At 42.2% G+C, this 24,908-nt stretch overlaps 1 protein-coding gene across 16 annotated transcripts in view; it reads left to right on the plus strand.

The window, feature by feature from the left end:
- Positions 1 to 24,908, plus strand: part of svila (supervillin a) — an 81,587-nt gene that overhangs the window by 32,484 nt on the left and 24,195 nt on the right. For 9 of the 16 annotated variants that reach the window (XM_019362954.2, XM_019362955.2, XM_019362943.1 and 6 more), the window contains 16 exons: positions 4,547 to 4,610; positions 6,042 to 6,133; positions 7,303 to 7,366; positions 7,469 to 7,611; positions 7,690 to 8,419; positions 11,381 to 11,464; positions 12,363 to 13,232; positions 13,773 to 13,940; positions 14,568 to 14,602; positions 18,234 to 18,298; positions 18,898 to 19,034; positions 20,050 to 20,145; positions 20,593 to 20,899; positions 21,589 to 21,654; positions 22,341 to 22,830; positions 23,926 to 24,091. In XM_019362954.2, the coding sequence (XP_019218499.1) occupies positions 7,359 to 7,366; positions 7,469 to 7,611; positions 7,690 to 8,419; positions 11,381 to 11,464; positions 12,363 to 13,232; positions 13,773 to 13,940; positions 14,568 to 14,602; positions 18,234 to 18,298; positions 18,898 to 19,034; positions 20,050 to 20,145; positions 20,593 to 20,899; positions 21,589 to 21,654; positions 22,341 to 22,830; positions 23,926 to 24,091 (3,365 nt within the window). In that variant the 5' untranslated portion in view covers positions 4,547 to 4,610; positions 6,042 to 6,133; positions 7,303 to 7,358. The remainder of the gene's footprint in view (positions 1 to 4,546; positions 4,611 to 6,041; positions 6,134 to 7,302; positions 7,367 to 7,468; positions 7,612 to 7,689; positions 8,420 to 11,380; positions 11,465 to 12,362; positions 13,233 to 13,772; positions 13,941 to 14,567; positions 14,603 to 18,233; positions 18,299 to 18,897; positions 19,035 to 20,049; positions 20,146 to 20,592; positions 20,900 to 21,588; positions 21,655 to 22,340; positions 22,831 to 23,925; positions 24,092 to 24,908) is intronic. The other 7 variants (XM_019362944.1, XM_005471638.4, XM_019362949.2 and 4 more) reach the window with 7 other exon arrangements.

Here is a 24,908-nt window from a genome sequence, read left to right on the forward strand (position 1 = left end):
AGTACTGACATGTTTGTACCTGTCAGTACTCAGCATTAGAGACAATGTAACATCACAGATTAATATTATCACTGTTGAGGTCTACATTACAGTTTTTGCATTCTTTCCTTCACCCTCATTTATACACCCACTGATTGGCCACTAGCTGAGTGTTTGAGCACATCACATTATATTTTCTGTCTGAGAGCTAAGTGTTTAGATCTGCTTGTCTGTGTTAAGATGGATGTGAATCTGCAGCAGGTGGCCCTCAGTTTCAGGCTTTTATGTGAGCATGCAGAATAGTCTTGGGTTGTTCGGAGGAGGATGTGCTTTGAAGCTTGTTTAAAGAGTTTAGGTTGTAGAAGCATGCTTTCATTCAGACTTTGCAGCTGAACTGCTTTTACAGTCATTAATACTAGTATTTAAGACCTAATTGGCTTATTGTGGCATCCCTGTGCTTAGAACACTGTTTGGTAGCAGTGGCCTCATCTAATTTCTGTCTCTCCATCTGTTTTTTTTTTTTTCTTTTTCTCAATGCCTTAATTCTTAAGCTCCTGTTAGTGTGGAGGCTTTAGTTGCAGGTTGAGCCTCCCAGCAGACAGAATAAGTGGGCAACTGGAAAATTGGTGGGGGGTGTTGAGACTTAAATGTCAGGCACTTCAGGTGTGATGTAATTCATACAGATAAAGGGTGGTTACTTTTGGGCCTGCTGTAATCCCAGGAATCAAAGTTAATCCTGGATCGTAAATTAGACATATGGTCAGCCACTGATGCCTCTTTGGCTGCCACACTGGGTGTATTGTGGGTTAAGACATGGAGCTTTAGCCTCATGTTACTGTCAAGTTTATCAGAGCCTTCCCAAAGTTAGCTTAGCTTCTTTGTTAACAGACAGTGTTATACAACAATCTTTGGACTTCAACCTTTGATACCATCACATAAAAGGCTTGTACACTTCAGAACCTCAATGGCACTCCACTGAATTGTGAAATGATTTTATCCTCATTTTTTACCAGCATCAAGCTGCCTTTACAGTCTCGTCGACACACACGGGACACAGTGCTGAGGAATTCCTGGCGTATTCCCTTGCGGCTATAGCAGCCATAGCGTTTCTGTAGATTACAACCAGCATCAAAGGCTGTGCGACATCTGTGATCTTTGTGGAGGTTTTTATGCCTGTGTCTGGAATGATGAATGAATTGAGGCCCTTTCTGGGAACTGTGGAGGGGGTGGTGGAGGGTGGTGTCACCCCTGATGGACCACATGCCACAACATATAGAGTATATGAGGTGTAAAAGGAGTACAGGTCTGGTTTGTGAAGAATTAAGTCTGAGACTTTACAATAGCATAAGACTGCTGCTCCTAAGGGTAAGAAGGCGTGGGTTATTTTTGCAAAAGCAGCTAGTTAAACTTTACATCTGGTTTTGTTTCACACTATAATTTAAATGGAAATTAAGATATTTGTCAGCTTTGTTATTCCTAAACATTTAACTCCACTGACCACTTACATTATAGAGATCTGAAAAGAATGAATGATGCCAAGAACAATTGGGGTACTGGTTTGGTTCATAACACAACCACACGCGCACACACACGCACAGACACACACGCGTTTTCATATCTTAGTGAGGACATCTAATTGACAATGCTTTCTCTAGCCGCTTACCCTAACTCTAGCCATGAAAAATTAATGCCTAACCCTTACCCTATACCTAACCATAACCCAATTGTAGCCCTGGCACTAAAACCACATTTTGAGCCTCAAAGAAGCCTGATTATTTTTTTTTTAATTCCTTATCCAAATGTCAGCAAATTAACTCCTTTATTTGGATGTATTTCCAGTTTACTCATTAAATTAACCACGTTAGACATCTTTAGATTTCATCAGACTTCACCTCCTTTAACTTGGCATTCATAGCTCCATGTGGGTATCACAGTACAGAAAGATGAAACGGCGATACAATATTGTGGATGTTTTTACAGTAATCTTGTGGTTGCTGTGGCCGTGGTAGTCTGTATTAAGACACCCAACAATTTGTATCAATTTAGTATGGTTATGTAAAACATAACATTAGTTGTGGAGAAAGGGTAAACGATCACTTTCTTTTGTTATTTATGCTTCTTGAACAAGCAGTGGGATATAGGACACACACTGGCTTTTTACCAATAACAAAGGTTTCGATTTCACTTAAATTACGAGGAGTTGTAATTGTTAGCTTTGGAAAAATGTTGTCTTTCACTTCACCTCGGTTGTCTCCACCATGGCTGTTAGCTGTGGTGTATGGAGCTCAACATAGTCTTCACTTATTGAATAGTTTTGGATCCTAACTGTGACAGTTGAGCCCGACTCGGTCACATGTTTAGTTTGGCATCTGGACCAGAGCTGGAAGGCTGGCCTCCAGTACAGCAGTCTAATATTCAACACTGCTTGTTTAAAGAATGCTACATTTGTAACGTCATCCACATGTTAAGTGATACTGCTTTGTGTATCATCAATATTGTGTATTGCTTTGTAGCTGATGTTTGGTCAGTAGTGGTCATTCCATTGTGCAGATAACTCATGTATTTATTACCTCCTTGTATATTATGTGTATTATTTATAGCTTTAACTCAAAGTTGTGAGAAGCTTAATTCAGGACTGTCTCATTTTGTATTGCTAATGCAAATCTCAACAACTGTAATTTAAAGAATACTGAATGATAGTGTTATTGGTGCTTACCAAAGAACACATACAAGATGAGGTAGACATATAGCTAAGCTTAACAAAAAAAAACACTGTTTGAAAGGAGAAAACCACCGAACACGAATACCTTACTGTTTGACAAGTGAGAAGCACGGTGGAGGGAGCATCGTAGTCATGAGGGAGCAATGGATTCAGCTTTTTACAGGAGAAAGCCAGGGATACCTGTTCAAGATTCGAATCTTGGGAAAAAATTGAATGATGAAAACACTTTGACCCAAAGAGCACAACTAAATTAAGAATAAAATGGCCTAGTCCTGACCTTAATCTGTCTGAGATGATATCATAGAAAATAAGTATCATGATATCACAGAAAATAAATATCATTATAGATAGAATATCATCGATATTTGATAAAGAAATATCAAATATCAATGAATAATAGCTTCCTCAACCTTTTGCTGGTCTCAAAAATTAGATGTTCAAAAGTCTGTTACTACCAAAGATTATACAAGTTTAATTGTAACTTAGATGAAGTTAGAAACAGATTTTATGTGTGATCAGTAAAGAAAATCCCATTGGCCAGGATTTATCTAAGGCTTTATACCTGCTTGAATGATGTTGACTTAATCTTTTGGACTCTGGTCAAAAGAAAACGCAGTCAACTCTGATGACTAAGATTATCATTCAAGGCTCACTGTGTTTCAGCAGCCCTATTCTATCCAGCTGAAACAATACACAACTACCCCTAAACCCATACCCGCACACCACCTTCTCCAAATAGGCCTCCTTTCTTCTCAAATTACTCAGATGATGTTTTGCTTAAGTAGGAGGGATTGAAAGCATCAACCCAAACATCTTTAACAGGGACTAACAGATCTGCAATGGGGAAAGGAGGGGCGTGGGTTAGTTTGGGGTGGGTAGCCACTGGGGAGATGTTAGGGGTTTGGGTGGAGCAGTGGGCAAGTTTAATGGGGGGAGGAGGGGTCATTTGACCTTGAGGTGAACTCGGAGGGGATGGAAGTGGGACCACATGTTTCTCCCGAAATTACACAGCTCTGGCTACTCAGAGGTCCAAGTGCAGCCAGAACCGCACGTTTGAGGTTTAGAGCAAATAGCAAGCATAGATGTTCCCTACAGGGATGTGTTGCACAACTTGGGTTCTGTTGTGACTGTTGTGATGTTTAATACCCGCTAATGCCCCATTTTGGTGGGATGGGGGGTACTGAGGCTGTATTTCTCTGTAGGCAGGCGTTTATACCACATTGTTCCCATGTTTACCGACTTGAGTTTTCTTCCTAATACACACCAGACTGTAGAAAGTTGGTTTGTTTATGTAATTAGGTTTTATCACACAGTATGCTTCTGAGGGCTGAGGAAACTATCTGTGCTCTCTGTATTCCTGGAGGGTGCAGTGTAGAAATGTGACAATGATCCCATCTGCACTGCAACTTTGATGTGAAACTGCACCGGTACACAGGCCGTCAAACGCTCTGATGTATGACCTCATGCACAACACATAGACTGATGCTTAAGAAGGAGACAGTGTGTCTGAATATAAAGGCAACAATGATTAATGTGTCTGCCTGGTGTTTCGTGGGATGGAGGGCTTGGGGTGTGAGTGTGTGGCCTTTAACTAACATAGACTACTTATTGTGTGATACGATTCAGTGGGTCAGGTAGATTGTTTTCCACATCGTTCGTTTTCTCTGTGGAAGTCCCCTTAATTAATGTTGTCCTGTGCCAAGGAGCTGCAGAGAGAGCTGCTTCACTTTAACATGCCTAAGCTGCTCTGATCATCTGTTCATCTGAAGCCACAACCCTGGGTTCAAAGTGAAATTAATGAACAATGGAACATGAATAAATGTTACTCTTTTCTTCTTTCCACAGGAATTGGGAGTGAGAACCCCATTAAACCAAGCAATCCCAGATTGCTACAGAAGAGAGCACTTAGGTAAGATGTGCAAAAAGACATTTAAAAAGTAAAGGTGCTATGAGTGAAAAAGCAAACCAATGTGCACAGAAACACTTTAAAAGACCTCGAGAAAGAGTGAAGAATTTAGCTCAAGGCACAGTGCTGTATGCAGAGGAATAACTTTCAATACTGCAGAATTGCTGATGATAATGCATAGTGAATTGTAAGAGTTGCACCTTGTCCGTTATCAGGGCTTTTTTTTTCCGGGATAATCTTTTTCCTTTTTCCTGTTTCGTTTGCTTACTCTTCCCATGGTATACAATAAAGAATAGGAACAATGACATTTCACAACACTGCTTTACTTGTTCATCAATACACGCACTTGCTGATATAGACTGCTGCACATAAACAAAGTGGCTTTGGCTCTCTTAGAGATGTTATTTTCTTTTCATTCTAGAACTAGGAAGCAATCTTCACAGTGGTCTGTCCTGCATCCCTCCTCCACGTACACAGACCTGTGTTCTCTTCTGCATACATGAATCACATTAAAAAAATATTCTCTTTAATGCAGTTTTTTTTTTTAAGACAGTACTTCAGATGGGTGAGGAACTAACTTTGCAGGATTGTGCTCAATAATGTTGTTGGCTCTTTGTCAAATACACCATCAGGCCTCCTTATTAACACTCTAATCTGTGAAGTTTCCTTCACAACACTGAGACTGTTGGGCACATCGATGCCCAAAATCTGGTGCCAAAATATTTTCACATGGCTTTGATTTGAAAGCACTGTGCATGCATGGTGAGCGTATCTAAAGATGAAGAAGTAGAGATGAAAAGAGATGTTCCTGTGTTGTGATGAGAAAGGATCCACCATGCATGTGTGTATCAGGGTGTTCACAACTCCATGGTTTTGTCCCTTACAGCAGCCACAGAGTTCGAGCGAGTTGGGTTTTCCCAGTTCTTGACTGTTTCCTCACAGCAGTAATCTGCTGCCAGCTCTTTTATAGCTATATTGCAAATTTGTGGTTTTGAATCAAATCCATAAATGACTTCAATATGTTGTTTTTGTTTTTGTTTTTTTTGTTTTTTTTGAGAGAGAGATTTGCTGCATATCTGCGAGGCTCGGGGTGTTAACGGGTCAGAAATGTCTCATGTCTAGATAAATATTTGGAGATGGAGAGGTTGATGAAATTTACAGTCTCACTTCCAAATGTACAGTTCGGATGATTATTTGCATACTTTTGTAGCTTCATCCATAATCCACCGGCTGATTGACTAGATTCTTGACCACCTCTCAAACGGACCACGCTTCTAGCAAATAGTTCAGCGATTTGGACAAGTGTTTGATCAAATTCAGATTGATTCAGTGAGCCCCTCAAAACTGCTTACATTGTAGGTCTATAAACAAATCCAGTTTCCCACAGCTCAGCCCTGTTTCAATAAGAGTTGGTATTTTTTCTGCACCCCTCAGCTTCCAGAAAGAATTCTCCTGTGACGAAAAGGACGACCCAGCCAAAAGCACCAAGGATATAGATGTTAGTCTCTTGGCCAATCTCCCTAAAGGTGAGTGAAGTGATTTTATTAAAAAAAATAAAAAAAATAAAAAAAATTCTTGCTGAAAATGACCCTGACGTTGTCAGTGTTCCCACACTTTTTCAGAGTTGCTGTTGTGTAACAGCAGCCTGTTTGCCAGGTTGGAATTAAGTCAAGATTTGTGTAAAACCAGTTTTTATACGAGGCCCAGCTTTGCAAAGTGTTACATATGAACTGCTGTTTTTATGCTGCTCTTGTTTTCTTGACAGGGTTTATTTAATGCAAAATGTAAGTTCCGATAAAGATCCTGTAGTGGTTCACACTCAAATGTGCACATAACAGTTTGAAGACCATTTTGATTAGCTGTTTATAAACTCTGACTCATATAAACTCTGTGGACTTTGGTAACATAGTAAGTAATCAAATCAAAAGTAAACATTTTGAATATGATTATCTGATTTTTCTTCACTAGTGAATAGGTGTTCAGTGTTTGAAATATACCTTTTCTTAAAAATAAAGTACAGAGAAACACCAGTGATCCTGGATTAGAGGAGCAGAAGTGAGTGGATGGATCCATCTTTTTAGGTTGTGACAAATAATTACAATAATTACAACCAGCTGTTTCTTCGGTGAACCCATCACTCCACAGATTGGCTTCATTCTACTCTGCAGTTCTTACAATACAGTGCTCTACAGTGACAAAGCCAAAACTTTGTATTTTCTTTTTTTATCTAAATAAATGAAAGGCAGACGTTTTTGGCTTGGCTGAAGTATCTCTGTCAGAAATGGTGGTGTCAAGCTTTCCTGAGAATGACCCTTGAAACTTGGAGGGTTTATTACTGGGGTTTTTTTGTTTTGTTTTTGTTTTTTTAAATAACATAAATTGTAAGTTGGTTTTGCTTCTACATTGTGAGATTTTCTGTGTCGATTAGTGGAAAAAAGTATTTTGGAAATGATTCAGAAACATTAAACGTATAACATCAATGATTTAATCCAATTAAGATTTTATGATAATGTGTATATGCGAGCTCAGTGGTATGTTTTCATATTACACATTATCAAAGCATGTCTACAAATATTTCCTGTGAGCGAAAAGCTATCCAAAATTGGTCGTCTTAGACCTATTAAACATTTAATTAGATCTGCTTATTCTGTACTGATTTTATTATTCATTTATTTATTTATTTATTTTTCTTAAGTCTCTGAATTGAGGAAACTATTTGAGGGGATTACCACAAGCACAAGTGACTTGGAAATGAACAGGTAAGATAATGATGCATCTATAAATATACTACAATAATAAAGATAATACTAAATAGGATAATAATGTGTAAAGATGACTCTTCTCTTTCTTTCTGTGCTTAGAAAGGAGCGCATTGCTCGGCGGTTGGAGGGTATAGAGGGTGAAGTGCATCCGTCTCTGCTGCCTACTTTGGTGGCCAACCGGCTTCTGGAGGAGGACACTCCACGATACACTAGGGCCTCTGACCCCTGTGAGCCCTGTGCTGGTGAGACAAGAACAGTACTGTAGACTATCGTGTCTCTTTCTACACAATAAAGATATGGCTTGTTTATTCTTGCACCAGTTACAGTTCAGCGTTATGGCATGGAGGGATTTGAAAGCCCAGAAATGCAGTTGATGGCTCCAGAGCGCCAATCCAGAGCTCGGTGCAGGCCTGAGCCTCAGTCCTTCATCCACACTGAGCCAGTTCACATTTCGGGTCCGACCAAAGGTGTTCCTGAGTTGGAGTCCAAGGCTGAACGCATTGCCCGCTACAAGGCAGAGCGGCGCCGGCAGCTGGCCGAACGTTACGGCATCTCTTTGGATCAGGAACCCGACTTGGACCATCACTCCCGCTACCCCCGCTCTCAGAAAGAGTTGGACTGCTCAGAGAGACGTAATAGAGGGGAGCTGGTGGGAGAGGAAGGCAGGGATATCACCCTAAGTGCTTACACCAGTACCTTAGCTACTAGCCCAAGGGGAGGCCGTTCAGCTCCACCACACGGCTACCCGGACCCAGGCTGTGATATTGGTCACACCAGGGTGGAGTTGTTCTCGGAGAGAGAGAGGCTGATGAACCTGGAGAATCAGCGCAGGGCCGCTCCGCCTGAGCTTCCATCCTCCTCTTCATACATGGACGTGATGTCATCTTCCTCCTCTGCTAAGGTGCCTGCAAAAGACTACACAGTAACCGGCATACCACCCAGTTCACCCAAGCAGGGCAGGCACCCCCCCCTCTCCTCGCCTAAACATGGAGCGTCTCCTGGTGACCTGTTCATTGAGCAGCAAGCCCAGAACGTCCTCAGCAGACAGGGGTGAGTGTTTTGATCTCATCTTTGTTTTTGCTAGGGATATATTTTTTAGTTTTATTTATTTTTAATAAATCCATTTATACATAATGATGGTAAAATACACTTTTGCAAAAGTTTTTGGAGTACTTTAACTGTTTTTGTTTTTGAAAAAAGCAAAGAGCAAATTTTATACCAAAGTGCGTAGTACTCCCTCTAACACAACACATTGACTCTCAACACAACATGGAATAGAAAGGTCAGACATCACTGCATTTGGAGAAACATGGATGTATCCATGTTTTTCTGCAGGTAACTGACACACCATTGTTAAATTATATGCGCGAGATTAGCTTGTTGTGATTTGTGGACGGAGGAGGACACATTGTTGTGTTGTATCAAACCTTTTTCTTTTTTTTAGTTTGATTCAGTTGAAAATGGACAACCCTGAGTTTTCTAAGTGACTCCAGATTTTTGAGAGGTTTCATATTTTACTTTATACATAAATTGTACCTTGTTTCGGGAGGCTTTTTCTGCATTAAGCTCCCAAGATTCCCCTCACATCCAAACATAGGGTTTGAACCAGAACTTTACCAGCTGTTCACACTGCATTGTGTTTAAAGGATGGACTCGCTGTGACAGTGTTATCCATCTCTCCATCTATGTCTGTCACTGTTGCTCTGTTCGTTCCACATGTCCAAGGTCGTTGTCTTGGCAGGACTCTTGTTTGATACAAGGTCATGCAATCCGAGCTTGTTCTGGAACAGATCAGTTCCCACAGTCACCTACAACTGGGCAGATTAGTCTGCCTGTATGTGCTGTGCTGTATGTTTATTCTAGAGATTTCAGGTGGATGTCTTGAAGAGGAAATTGGGGTATTTTTCAGATTCACAGAGGAACTCTTACTAAGTTGTGGATAGTACTTTAGCATGTGCACCGTAATGATACACTACATTTACTAAAGGGAGGGATGGATACCACTGTCATTGTGAGTCCATCCTTTAATGGTATGTTTAAAATGGTGGCTAAAAGGACAAAAATAACACCCAAATATTAAAACACCTGCTAACAGCTAGCAGCTCAGTTGCTGCTGTAGAGGGGAAGTACTAAGAGTCGTTTCAGCTCCATAAGTGCTGGAAAAGAGAGAATCAGTGTGTGCACCTCTGTTTCTTGCCCAACCCAGATCACGACCAGGCTCTAGCCCTGCACTGTTCCACTGCAAACAAACATATGAAGGTGCATTCCTTGCTTCTACATCCGCCCGGGACATTATTCCCAATCCATTTGTGTTCCTCTCTGCATCGCCCCCTCTTTCTTTTCCTCAGTTTCCCTCTCAGGTTTCAAAACTTGGCCAGGTTGGATGTGTGTCCATGGTGCAGGGAGGGTGTTGTGTTACTGGGCAGCTCAGTGTGACTCCACAGCTACATCTCTGACCCACAGCTGGGTCTGATCAAGACCAGTGAACCCTGAGGAGAAACAAGCAAATAGGAGTGTCTCCTCTCTCCTTTTTCATTGGGTGTGTGGGAGTCTAATATGAAATGCTACGTTTTAGCTCTTGTAGTGAAATGTTCAGAGTCTTAAACCAAAACCTCTTCTCGACCTTCGAAACAGTCTCTTTGGCACGTCACAGTTTGAAGTATTTTCAAGATGCTGTCAGTGTTACCCCCAGTATTCATCACTTGAAAAAGATCTTTCATTAAACAGAATCCATCCTGCTTGACTTATTATTAGCAGTAATGTTTGGATCCATTTTTTTGAAATTATTAGTTTATTTTGTTATTGTATTCTGACTGGTGTACACCTAGACCTAACCAGAAAAGATGTGAGGGCACTAGGAGGGGCTCAATAATAGCAACCCAAATGTCATCATTAGCAAAAGCTTGATGCACTTTTATTCCAACATTATCATTTTCATCTCCTTTACCAGCATTGAAACTTTCTGTAACTGGTGACAGAAAATAATCACTTGAGGTGATTTTAAAAAACTGGTAATTAACTGTAACGGTACTTATATAGTGCCTTTCCACAAAGTTGAGCACTCAAGCTCAACAAATGAATTTCTACTGCAAGTCTCATGCATCCTGGACTTGGAAGAGTGTGGGATCAAGTGACCCTTCAGTTTGTAGACCCACTCTACCACCCAAGCCACAGCTCTGCAAGCCTTGTTATAGTTGAGGAAGAGCCAGCTGATTGGTCCAGTCAGAAGACGATCTGTAATTTGTAATCGCCAGTTACCCGGGTAAAACATTTCTACCTCAGGACCTGCGTCAAGTCTGTTTCCCCACTTGAATCCAAGGCTAACAGATATGACTTTGTGAAGCAAATCTTTTTTAAGGATATAAGAACCTGAATTTAAGACCTCACTACACAAACTGATTTTTTTTTTTTTTCCTCCCTTGATTCTTCAGTTCGTCTCTTAATGTATTTATAACTGATCAATATTTTTTCCAGTTTTGCTGAACTCTGATCTGTGCTTAGTGAAACATTCACACTGTTTGCCTTTATTCAGCATCAGAGGGCCAGCATGACTCATCTGGCTCTGGTGGAGTGAGATGGCATTTCCCCCGAATATCTGCTTCTGCAGATAAAACCTCGGCTACAGAGGCGTACTTTTAAAGAGCCCTCTTTCCAGATACCCTCATTCGTTGATAACACTGATCTGCAGATACGATCTATAAATAAGATCTGATGTAATAGAACTGTACTGTCTGACCATTGGTCTTAATTCAACAAGCGTTAAATACGAGACTTATTATTCATATATTTAGTGTGGCAGTTAAATGTATCATGTGGGAATTAAACTTCTGTTCTTGGGATTGTGCTGAATGCTAAACTCAGTGTCTCTTCAGTCAATCTTAATGTCAAGTCAGTGGAGTGTGTAATATAGTTGTCTCTGCTTATATGCTTCAAGAAAAAGACCACAACACTGAATTCAGACCCAACTGCCCAGTCAATCACATGTTTCCTAATGGGTTTCTCTTGGTGCAGTGCAAAGACGAAACTTAGTACTGATTGGTTCCTCCAGACTGATGCTGAAGGCGACACCCACTCCCTCATCAACTGGCCTTCAAGGTAGACCAAGGCTGGTTGTTTCTCACCCCCAGTTATCATCTACCATGTTCCCATTCATCTGGACTTAACCAAAACACACAAACCCTTATGAGCTGTGCTTTTTAAACAGCAACTCATTACAGGGCTCCAGTTTTTTAAATATTACTATTATAGATTTCTGTGATGATGCTGCATTTACTCACTTAGGGTCCTGAGTTGACCGGCAGGTGAATGTTTAATAATCTCTGCTTTTGAGCTTTGGATGTCTGCTGCACAGTCATCCTCATCCTCATTGTCACCAGCTCCAGTGCCCTTGGCTTCCAACCATAACTTCATTTTTTCACTCACCTTTTGCTGTGTTTAGCTTAAACCCCATTTGGTAACAGCTGTGTGATGGATCATATTATGTCAACAATGACAAATGCTAGTATTGCCTTTTTAACAATTATGCTGTCGGCAACTGGATTTTCAGGGGTTGTGGGTGGTTGCGTTTTTGTCTATTTTTGAACACTCTTTCTTCAAGAATCAGATCCAGTAAGAATTTAACCATTATTACCACTGTGAGAGAGAGTCTGGAAACAATTCTAAACCAGTTCATATCAGGCAAAGCTGAGATGTATGTTGGTTTTAATCTGGCTTGTATGGTATGTTTATGGTTTTATGAAATATTTGAGTCAGGAAGACTAAACATCTGAGCCAGTATTTATACTGGTGTTACATCCAAATATCAAATCTTGACCCTGCATGCTTTGTCAGTGTCCAGCCCTAATGTCAAACAAGAGGCTGAGCTCCTCCTTTAATGCTCAAAGGCTTACACACAAAGGATCACAATCAAAGTCATCTTTCTGAGCTTCTATGAGAGCTATGCTTTGCCTATTGATGTTTTCCAAATGTTAACCAGTCCTTTGTCTCCCTGAAGAATCAGAGTTAGGGAGAGGCTTGTCAGGGAGGAGGGCCGGCAGAAGAGCCCAGAGTTCGGAAATGTTACAGAAGGCCTAGTGTACCGCAGACAATTTCAGCACCAGCCCCAGGTTTCTACACGCTACCACGCAGACCCACTAGGCCCACAGCAGGCCTATTCCCACCATCATCCACAAGTTCAGCACAGCCGGTCCGGTCCACAGGGAGGGCAAGAAGTTGGCAATTACCCCAGTTATTTGTCCATGACCTCTGGTCCTACATCCAGAACTGGGCAGCAGCAACAGCAGGTGGAAGAGGAAGAAGCTGGTGAGGCTGAGGAGGTCAAGACAGAGGGCCTTCTGAGGAGCAGAAAAGCAGTCTTGCCTTCACAGATCCGGCGCAGAGAGAGGAGCACTGAAGACCCACGAAGAGGGCGAGGTGAGGAGGAGCTGGTCATGTACAGGATGCAAAGAGAGGCTGAGGCAGAGGAACCTGTTAGAGGGGGACTTGGAGACAGACCTAGATGGGAGGAAGCAGAGTATACCTCCTGTCTGCAGGCGGCAGAGCGCCAACCAAGAGAGCGGGAAAACGCTGATCGTGTCCACAAAAGACCGGCTGCAACCCACATTGAGCCCAGAACATCTCACACAGGGCCAGGAAGTTCCAGCTCCACCACAGCTCTGAGCCGATCCGTGTCTGATGCTGGAAATCAGCGAGGACCCAATCAGAGGAGCTTGCAACACCAGACCCAGGAACCCCGAGACGTCAGAGAAAGAGAAAGTTTGAGTAATGGAGAGAGTCACCAGGACACCAGGGTGTCTGTGGCACAGCTCAGACATTCCTACATGGAGAGCACCACCACTCCTCCAACCAGCCGCAGGAATGAGCTGTAGGTGGTAAAATGCTGCATGGCCTGTACTCGCTGGCTGGCTGCTGTCACTCTGACGCTTATTACCTAACATCATCTGGCTACTCAGCGACTAACAAGCAGCTACGTCTGGTGTGACACTAACATCCAAGCATAGTAGTTCATTTAATCTGTAGACATGGCATACATGCATTAATTTCTGAAAACTAATCTTCCTGCAGTACGGTGTTTTTCTACTTTAATGGCACTGTGACTTGTTTGGATACTGCCTGGGGCTCGTGTGTGTGTGCGCGCGTGTGTGTGCGCGTGCGTGCGTGTGTGCGCGCGTGTGTGTGCGTGCGTGCGTGTGTGTGTGTGCGCTTAAACTATTAAAAAAATCTGCATGGGCTTGCTCATAGGCTCGATTTTAAAAACCAGAGGTGTGGTTGAATGTTCAACACCTCTGCTTTTAAACAGTTTTATTTTGCACCATGTCCCTCTCTATTTCTCCCTGACAACTCTGTATTCTCTTTCCTCTGGGTTTTCTGTCTGTTGATCCCTCTCCCTGAATGGCCCCTCCAGTGAAATGGAGGAGCGTAGGGCACTGACGGGCTACAAGGCCCCATGGAGAGGGGAAAGGGACAGGGGGCGCAGGCCCCGGCAGTATGTCTATCCTGGGGAGAGTAGAAAGACCTCTGAGAGGTTTAGGACACAGCCCATCACTTCTGCTGAGCGCCATGAGACTGATAGGTACTGCTCTGGATTCAAGAATGCACGGCTGAGTGTGAAATGCATGTGTGTTGAAAGAAATCGCGACTTTGTTTAATTTGGAATGCAACGAAATGTTGATTTTAGTCATGTTCGGGTGACCTGTAATCAAATATATATTAGTCTCTACCCAGGTACTGTTCCCATAGTCATATTAATATCATCACAGTAAAACAGGCCAGTGAGAATAATGCTCACATATACAGACCTAAACACCCTCCCTCTCCTTGATTTCCATTCTAACAACATTAGCAAACAAGGAAGCTTAAAGGCCAAAGGTCCCTCTGATTGGGCCTTGGCAGTGGTCATCACATGTGACCACAGTGGGGACGCATGAATTGGCCTTTGTCAGTAATCAAGTCCCGAGACCATGGATCAGAGCAGACTTCTGTAATGCTGTCTAATTCTCTAGCTTAGTCTGCTTTCTCTCCATTTTTCAATTCTAACGCGAGCTGTAACATTTCCAACATACCACAAACTACTGCTTTTCTCAGCACGCTGCTACCCTTCCTATCTCAAACCACTCGCCACCGTCTGATTTACTCACCTTATTTTATTGTTATACATATGCTTTGAACTGATTACCTTTTTCTTTCTGTGCTTTTGAAGGTCTTGTGTGAGTTCAGACTTTGCTTCCACTGAAGGTAAGTAGTTTTTCCCACTAACCTCAGATTTAGATTTTCAGAATACAGGAACAGTAAGTAGGTATAATATTAGGTAGATAAAATGCAAGGCTCATTGCATCTTATTTTCTCTCTGGTATAGATATCGTACAACAAAAGTAAATCTCATGAACTAAAATAACCACATCTAATATTTCTGTAGACGTCCATGTAGAAATGCTGAATCACATGGACATTGTTTCAGTTTCAGGGTTTTCTTGGTTAATTCTACATGAGAGCCAACTTGAACGCTACACATTGTCATACCACAGACTGACACAGCACAGTTTCTTTTTTTAATTCTTTGGATGGCTGCTGAGATCACGAGGATAGAAAAAGAATGCAGTTACATTCATGCTTTAGTTTAACTGCCTTTCCATTTATATTATATCTGCTCTGTATTATAACTGCATAGTTTCATCTAATAGTATCTGCAGTTCAGTGGTGAGTGCCTAACTATGAAAACAGCATTACTGATTATTTACAACTGCACTCATCTTTAAGTGAACAGAATGAGTTTTCAGTGGCTTCAGTGATAGACACAAGGATGGAGGCCTGGTGACTTAAATCAGTTGTTTTTTTGTTTTTTTTAGGTGGTCTTTATTTTATGGGAAAGCATGATATTTTGAAGTGGAGTTTACAGAGTCATTAATGGTGCTCACAGTAGCATAACATCACTGTGGCCCCGCTTAGGGCAGAGCCAGCTCATCTGCTTCTTATAAACATGACTTGGCCGGGATGCTTTGACGAGTATTATGTAGGCCAGAGCTCAGCGTCAAAGGGATAGCTGTTTGATGATGTCATGGCATGTGTCTTGCAGAGAATAAAGCGTGTATATTCCTCACACCTGTCCGTCTTTTTATAGTCTCCTGAGTGACTCCAGTGACTGATTTAGTGGTTTGTTTGTTTTTTCCCTGCCATTAAGCCGGATGGTGTTAATAATGACTGATAGGTATCACACAATAGTTGTCATACTTCTGAGTGTTAAATAATTAGATTATTGGGAAAGGTTTATAGAGCGTAAATTTCTTTATTATCTTAAGATGCTTTTCTGTTACCATTTTTATCCAAAGCTAGCTAGAGTGACTTCAGTTTTTTGCATATTATAATAATGTCACTGTTACTGCATAATATTCTTTTTTTATTGACTTATAATTTAGGAAATATATAGACTAAAGTAGGATCTTTAATCAGCGACTCTGACTACAGTCAGCTGAAATAACCACAGTTAGTACATTTTAGACAACTAGAGCAAGCTAGCTAATTGAGCTAATACTAGCTTAACGAGTTTGTTCAAATTGTCTGCCTTTGAAATGTCCTTATATGATGGCAGTTTAATGCCATATTATAAGTACAGGGTGGGCCATTTATATGGATACACCGTAATAACATGGGAATGGTTGGTGATATTAAAGTCCTGTTTGTGGCACATTAGTATATGTGAGGGGGCAAACTCCTCAAGATGGGTGGTGACCATGGTGGCCATTTAGATGTCGGCCATCTTGGATACAACTTTTGTTTTTTCAATAGGAAGAGGGCCATGTGACACATCAAACTTATTGGTAATGTCATAAGAAAAACAATGGTGTGCTTGGTTTCAACGTAACTTTATTCTTTCATGAGTTATTTACAAGTTTCTGACCACTTATAAAATGTGTTCAATGTGCTGCCCATTGTGTTGGATTGTCAATGCAACCCTCTTCTCCCACTCTTCACACACTGATAGCAACACCGCAGGAGAAATGCCAGCACAGGCATCCAGTATCTGTAGTTTCAGGTGCTGCACATCTTGTATCTTCACACCATAGACAATTGCCTTCAGATGACCCTAAAGATAAAAGTCTAAGGGGGTCAGATCGGGAGACCTTGGGGGCCATTCAACTGGCCCATGACAACCAATCCACTTTCCAGGAAACTGTTCATCTAGGAATGCTTGGACCTGGCACCCATAATGTGGTGGTGCACCATCTTGCTGGAAAAACTCAGGGAATGTGCCAGCTTCAGTGCATAAAGAGGGAAACACATCATCATGTAGCAATTTCAAATATCCAGTGGCCTTGAGGTTTCCATTGATGAAGAATGGACCCACTATCGTTGTACCCCATATACCACACCAAACCATCACTTTTGTTGTGCCAACAGTCTTGGAGGGATCCATGCAGTGTGGGTTAGTGTCAGACCAATAGCGGTGGTTTTGTTTGTTAACTTCACCATTCACATAAAAGTTTGTCTCATCACTGAACAAAATCTTCTGCGTGAACTGAGGGTCCTGTTCCAATTTTTGTTTTGCCCATTCTGCAAATTCTGTGCGCCAATCTGGGTCATCCTTGTTGAGATGCTGCAGTAGCTGGACTTTGTAAGGGTGCCATTTGTGAGTAGCTAATATCCGCCGAAGGGATGTTCGACTAATGCCACTCTCCAGTGACATGCGGCGAGTGCTACGCTGTGGGCTCTTGCTGAATGAAGCTAGGACAGCCACTGAAGTTTCTTCATTAGTGACAGTTTCTTGCGTCCACATTTTGGCAAATCCAACACTGAACCACTTTCACGAAACTTAGCAAGCAGTTTGCTAACTGTAGCATGGGAGATGGGTGGTCTCATAGGGTGTCTTGCATTGAAATCTGCTGCAATGACCCGGTTACTGCGTTCACCAGATATCAACACAATTTCTATCTGCTCCTCACGTGTTAACCTCTTCGACATGTCAATGGCTGTGAACAAAGAGAAACTTGTAAATAACTCATGAAAGAATAAAGTTACGTTGAAACCAAGCACACCATTGTTTTTCTTGTGACATTACCAATAAGTTTGATGTGTCACATGGCCCTCTTCCTATTGCAAAAACAAAAGTTGTATCCAAGATGGCCGGCTTCTAAATGCCCACCATGGTCACCACCCATCTTGAGGAGTTTGCCCCCTCACATATACTAATGTGCCACAAACAGGACTTTGATATCACCAACCATTCCCATGTTATTACGGTGTATCCATATAAATGGCCCACCCTGTATAATGCTAAGGCGTTGTACATACTGTACAGGGTTGAACTAGCACTGAGGTCGCAACAAGAGACCGTGCACATACAATAAAACTCACTGATTCGTAGCCATGCAGAGCTGTTATTGGGGTGAAGTGGTGGGCAAAGGACTGAAGTGACGGCTATGGAAGAGGAGGATATTGTTGACTGACAGAGGAGGAAATGCTTACCTGTGCAAGAAGCCTGGAATGTGTTGGTGCTCACGGAGAAGTAAAGTGTCTCTGCTGTTTCTGTAAAGTTGTACCCCGTGGTTTCAAGGACATTTGTTGAAACCCTTGTTTTCATTTTGTGTACTCAAAGTATACACTGAATTGAATCATTAGTGTATGAATAGAAATGTATGTAAATAATCACATCACAAAACTTACTTGCTCTTTCTGGCAATATAATTTGGTGTTTTAGTGTCTTTGGCAGGAATTTTAAGTAGTGTTTTACAGAGTGTCTGTGGTAGCATAAAATATTAAGATTAAAAAAAAAAAACGTAAAACAAAATATAGATGATACAGAGAAGTGTGAAGCAGAATTTATGTAGTTGGAGACTGTTTCTAACTCCAACTTTTTTTTCCTTTGTTGCAGCTGATGAAGAGAAACTAGATGAACGGGCCAAGCTGAGCGTCGCAGCTAAGCGCTCTCTCTTCAGGGTGAGTTTTTACTGTTGGGCATCTTATATTGTCCGAGTACATGCAGCTTCCAAGCTGAGGAAAAACTTCATTCCAGTTATGGGTATGATTGTGGACTCTGGGATTAATAAAGTATTCTGATTCCGATTTCCTGTCCTCCTCTTACTTTGAGGATTTAGAAATTTTGATTGGAGATGTGAGTCACAATTGAGCCAGGATTATCCCTGAAATGATTTGTGCCATAATTCAGCAGCTTGTAGAATCACATTTAGCAGGAAGAAGTTGAAGGAAACCTTTTCTGTATGATTGCGTCAGGCTCTCACATTTTTGTGGAAGAATTGTCTCCGTCCTCTTCACAGTGTTGCTTCAATCCTAAGCCTGTTCATTTCTCAGCCTGTAAAGTCTCAGATGTAGCTCTTATTTCATATGGAAGCAGTAAGGTGTAGGTAGTTTTTCACACACTGCTTCATTTTGCTTTAAAAAAAAAAAAAAAAAAAAAATTAAAATTTTATTTATTTAGTTGCAAGATCTGCTAAGGACCAGAGCAGGTCTGTACAGTTTGTTTAATCAGCTGTGTTCATTTCTAAAGACCAATGTTTACCCTAATTATCTCCATCCAGGAACTGGAGAAGAGCGTCGATGGCGGAGCTCCTAAACTGCGGTCCAGGAATGCCGCTGTGGACAGGAGACTAAGACGGACACAAGATCGATCCAGAACTCAGCCGGTCACCACTGAGGAAGTAGTCATCGCAGCCACGTAAGGCTCTGTCACCTTGTTTGATGCTGTGTAATGTGAAAGACACATCTAACAATAATAGGGTAACTTACTTTCTTGATAGGCAAAGAAAAATTGTATAATTATATAGTTCTATCAGGAAGAATGACTAAATAAATGTAAGCTTGTAAATGAGCCCATGGTGAGTACAAATGTGACACAAGAAAAAGAACCTTATGACTTTTTACTTGAAAATGAGTACCATTATAGTAATAAAAATTAAAGTCATGAGAATAAAAACCCACATGTGAAACATTTTCAAAACCTTTCACAAAGAAATGTTTCTGGAGACGATTTAAAAGAAGCTAAAGATTTAATCGCTCAGTATGATGAGAGTTGCATAGTTTCGGGGCTATAATAGCAAAACCTCAACCCTCCTCTTTTTGTCACAAGCTGTGGCCGGGGAATGACCACTAAGACTCCATCTACAGATCTGTGTGTTTCTGACAGCACATATCAAGTCAATAAATCAGAGGTGTAAAATCTTTAAGTGCAATAACGTAAATACATGCGGATCTGGTGCTTCAAGGGGAAGTTCTCCTAGATTATCAAAGCTGAACAAACTCAACTGTGCACTTGAGTGTACGCATCTATCTGCAGAGAGACCTTGCTGTGAAAATGGAGTAAAGAATTTTTCCATACTGTAAGCACTGCTGTGAAATTCCACTCGCCTTCATTATATTTGGGTCGCACTTTAGTGTAAATGTATGAAGAGTAAGTAAGACCATATCAGCAACTAAGACTTTTTATTCCAGGCTATTACCAGTTTTTGTAGATTTAAACTTTTCTTTCTGTGTGAAATTGTTTCTTAAATAAAGCTGTGCCTCTGACTTTTTCACTGTCCTCACATCTACATGCAACTTTAACCACCATCCTAGTCTTTATGTTTTCATGGTCACCTTCCTGTCTTCTCTGTCGTCTCTGTGTGTGTGTGTGTGTGTGTGTGTGTGTGTGTGTGTGTGTGTATGACTGTGTCCCCTGTCATTGACCACTGTAGCGCCCCATCTCACGTGCCACAAATGGTGTCCACTCACGCTGCCGTAGCACGCGTCCCTAGCCCCACCCTAGTTTACAGCACTGTCCCACCATACAGGTACACAGCAGACATGTGTGCACGGATATGTATGCTCATATCGAAGTGCGGTGTTTGACTAACACGTTTGAGTCTTGGCTGCTATGCAGTTTTTCTTTGTTCACTGTGTTTTAATCTATAGGATTGAGTTGCTGGTAAAGTTCTAATGCACAGTTTTAAGGATTGGTGCCCTCATGTGTGATCAGAGGAAACTACATGAATTAATTGCTAACAGAGGACCTCTTGGATTGTAACTCACTGCTTGGTGAGCATGACTCACCCTGCATGTGTAGCAAACCTTTTTAGCTCTGTGTTGGCAACTTTTACTGGCTGTCAGAAAATGCACACAGACCCACAATCCTCTCTGTGACATGCCACTCGCTGGCTTGCATGAACTCCTCCCATGCTTACAGAAGTCTCCGTTTTCTTCTACCTCTTTGTCTCTTGGATGTCGTCTCCCCTTCTCAGCCTGCAGGCATCCTCACAGCAGAGTGCTGTTGCCCATGAGCAAGTGAGCGAGGCCCGGCAGGCGCAGGATACCAAGGAGATCCGGGGCCTGACGCAGACATCATCGCTAAAAGAAAAAGATACGAAGCAGAGCGAGACTCAGGAGGAGCCTGACCTCTGCACCCTCAGCCTGGCTGAAAAGATGGCGCTGTTCAACCGGCTGGCTCAGCCTCCAACCAGGGTCACCCACACAAGAGGGGACACGCGACAGCGGAGGGCCAACGCTCGCTACCAGACACAGCCAATAACACTGGGAGATATGGAACAGGTGGGGAAGCAGCAGGGTCACTTTGTTTCTCCAGTGCTTCGGTTCACTAGGAGACGACCTCTAAACTTTGCTTTCTCACTGTATACATTCAGTCTCATGTTAGTGTTTGTTAAATCACATCATACAAATGTAAAGAAAGAGTTTGCAGGGAAATCAAATGAGGAAAGAGCAAAAAACCCTCAGCAGGGGCAATAGAGGTATTTACTGGAGTGACACACAATACAAAAATGTAGTATAAATGTAGTAATAATGTATCGTGACTTACTCGGTCAATGCAGTGTCATACGCACAGAATATGTGAATTAGAGAACACATTTTAAAAACAAGAGGAAAAGTGAAAATTCTGTTAATGATTATAAATGATGATGTAACTAAACAGCTGCTTTTCGGCTCTGGGAGCAGTTTGCTGATTAAGGGTAATGAATGTTAACAGAGTTTTAAGTGGGCATATATGGAATCATATGACAGAATTATTCTAGTGTTCACTGAAAATTCAAAAAATGTGAGAGCACTGAAGTGATGATATATGGAAAAAGGGAAAAAAAACATTTGAAGGTGGAAAAATTGAAGTTGCAATGATGACATGTTATCTGTTAGTCAGTGGGTTTGCAGGGGTTATAATTGCTCCTGCTACTAAAGTAGAAAATCCATGAAACAAGAACTGCAGCATGCTGGTGTTCCTGCTCCAGGAGCTCTCAGACGTAGACCTCAGGGATGAGCAGGAGCTGTGTGACAGTCTGGTAGAAGACCTACAAGTAAGCTTCCTCTGAACAGTCACCGAACCACCACTTGCCTGCATCAGTGGAGGCTGACACAGCCGGAGCACTCTTCTCAGAAATGACCGTCCATTTCTGTGAACAACACGCTCTGTGTGGCTTTTTTCTTTTTTGGCTCGTCTCCACATTGGTGTGATTTCATTCTGAATGTACGTTGCATGGCCCAGCTTGTAATAAAGCTCTGAGTCATCATCCCCAGTTCAATAAAGAGGCTGTGATGTGTAGATGGATGAAGCACACATATCAGCGAGTCTGCGGGCTTTAAAAGATGTCTCTGTGACAAAGAAGAGGGAAATTTGAAGCAAAGGGGATTTAATGGATGGATAGATGTTGCAAGTTTCCTTGACATGGCTGCTTTCTGTTGCTTGTCATTGGTTCCTCAGCGAAAGTGCCAGGTTAGTTCTCCTCTATGGATTATGAACCTAGTTGTTACAAACTGAAAGTGTTTGTCATGCATTGTGTGTCGGCGGCTGCTGGCATGGCTTTGTGATGTGGGCTGACCATTAAGAGAGGCTGCTGTTTGATGCCCAGGAAGTGCACTGAGTCAGGCAGGCTGTGATTAGTCAGCGTGATTCTCTCAATTGTTTGTGTGTGCACTTTGCCCGAGCCGTTTCTCAGCCTCTGTAGCAAACTGACCCACTTCTTTGTCTGTCTGCTTTACACAGCTTCAAAACGGCACAGGCTCCCGTTTTGGACACCACCTATCTTCCTCATCTTCCTCTACACTCAGAGCAGGAGGGACGGTGTCCAGTGACCACGCCGGAGACATCCACATATCCACGGCAGCCTGCGTGGAGCCCACCTATGCCAGCTCTGACAGGTCTCTGCCCCCTCGCCAACCGGACAGCCCAGTCAGGGGGTCCCAGGGATCCTCAGATCACCACAGGCATCACATTTTGCCCCAAGTGGAAGACCAGATTGATCTGGGAGGGGGGAAGAGGAAGTTGCCCTCTCCTGAGAGAGCAGTCAAGCAGACCACACTGCCCCAGCCCCAGAGTGGAAGAGAAAGGAGAGAAGAGGAGGAAGAAGCAGAGGAGGAGCAGCTGCAGCAGCGGGCGGACAGAGCGATAGAAGAGGAAGTGCTGTGGAGCTCAGAGCACCACAGGCTCCAGGACAGCCAGGAGCAGAGCCAGAAGAGCAGGGCCACCAGTGGAGGTAAGAAAACAGCAGGAGGAGGAGCTCAAAAGCATCAGTCTGCTTTTTATTGCCTGAACTACTCTGCTGTTTCTGTCTTTACTGAAGTTTATAAAATCGCTAAGTTTACATTAAGATTTGGGGAGAATGATAACTGTAACTTGTCTATATTAGTATTCAACATACAAAAGTGTTACAGACCCTGAAGAGGAGAAACGGAAGAGGATGGATGAATCCATATTTCCTTTTTTTTAGTAACTGGAAATATTTGGATCAGAGGGTAGTGCTGTGGAGTTGTAGGTTAAAGCTAGCAGTAGGTTAAAGCTAGCAGTAGGTTGTTATCTTGGTTAGTAAGGTGCACCTGCAACTGAATTTGGTGTTAAATGGGAAGCTTATTTTGGTTACCATGCTGAGTTAGTGTTTCTAGTAGAACTTTGGAGTTTTTAATTTATTTTATTTTTGTTAAAAGTGAAGATAATCAGAACACTAAAATAGGTTTTAAATATTTTAAAGAGCAAACTCTGTTAACAGTTGGTATCAGTTTCCGTCAACAAGTTCTAATCCAACCCCACTTCCTGTGTGTCTGAGTGAAAATGTTGAGTTCAGACTGTGGTTTTCAGGCTTCCTTTGTATCTGAGCACTGCAGTAACACCGGGCCATTCACTGTCTCTGTGTCAGCGTGTAGCTTGTCAGAAAACAGTCAAACTGGAACTGTGGAACTTGTTTCGGGGCAGGGGGAAGGAATAGTGCATTGACCTGAGTCTCCAGTGTGGGTTATTTGACAGCTGTGGCAGAGATGTTTAAAGCTGTGAAAAGTGTCTTTGCTGCTTCTCACGAGGTGGATGGGATTATTTTGGTGAGCATGAAAGATGATTGCTGCGATGCTGCTTGAGATGCTGAGTCTGCACTGTGACACCTCTGACGACTGTTATGTTAAAGGGTTTTACACCCTACACAGCGATTCTCAGTTAATGTATTTTAATGTGTTTTCAAAAGGTCATTAAACCTGTCACTGTTAATGTTTATGGTGTTGCTGCTGAGTTACTGATTTTTAATTATTTTATTTATTTATTTTCTCTCTCTCCTCTCACTATTTGCGTGTGCTCACACTCACAGAGCTGCTGGAATCCACTGTGGTAACATCCAGAGCAGCATCTGGCTTCCCCGAAGCAGCGGACCTGCACACGGACAGCAACGCACACCCAGCCGGCCCGGTTGAGCCTGAGCAGGGAGACGAACTGAGCGACAGGATGATGGCCCGACACATGTCCATCAAAGAGAGGTGAGCATGGAAGTGTGTTAGGATAGGATTTAATATATATTTACTATTTTTTTTAATTTATTATTTATGAATGGCCATCAGTCGTAACACATTTGTGATCAACTCTTTAACTTTTGAATTAAGAATGGATGAAATGTGATGACTGAAAATTACATCATGAGGATAAAGCGGAAGGAGTTTTTAGGGTATTAGGGTTTTTTTCTTAGTCTTTACTGTTGAGCTTCCTGGGATGAAGTCTGGAGTATTAACAGAAGCAAAATGCTGGCTATGATAGAGAAACTATAGATTTTTGTTTCTATTGAATGAGTTTAATTACATTTCATTGTTGTTACATAACAAAACTAAAGCTGAGTATTGGATTCCCGAGCAAATCCTTACATAAGTCCTGTTATGTCATACTGGGATAATTGAGCTGTTCCTGCTAGTTGACTGGCAAACATAGGACACTAATCATGCTCTAAATTGACTGATGATATAATAAAGTTGCATGTAAACTGGTGTTAAAGCGTGTGGAGTCTGTACCAGTTATTGTGCTTCTCCTACAGCTGACTCTTTGACCATGTCTTGACTAATTTGTGTCGTTCCCACGTTCAAAGCATTTCTCTGGAGCAAGGGTCTGTATCCCAGATACAGCTTGCAAGTTGGACTCAGTGCTGCTTTCATCCTGTTTTTGCATTCGCTGTGTAGCCCTGGGGGCAGAACAGGACATTTCCTCGCTGGGTCACAGAGGGGTGCTTGTGATGGAGGGCAAGTGGGGCACAGCCAGGACCCTGACCTCTTGCTTATATTGGTCCTGTCTGCCCCCAGCTCACAGATG

The sequence above is a fragment of the Oreochromis niloticus genome, linkage group LG9, assembly GCF_001858045.2.
Source record: "Oreochromis niloticus isolate F11D_XX linkage group LG9, O_niloticus_UMD_NMBU, whole genome shotgun sequence".
NCBI classification, from domain to species: domain Eukaryota; kingdom Metazoa; phylum Chordata; class Actinopteri; order Cichliformes; family Cichlidae; genus Oreochromis; species Oreochromis niloticus.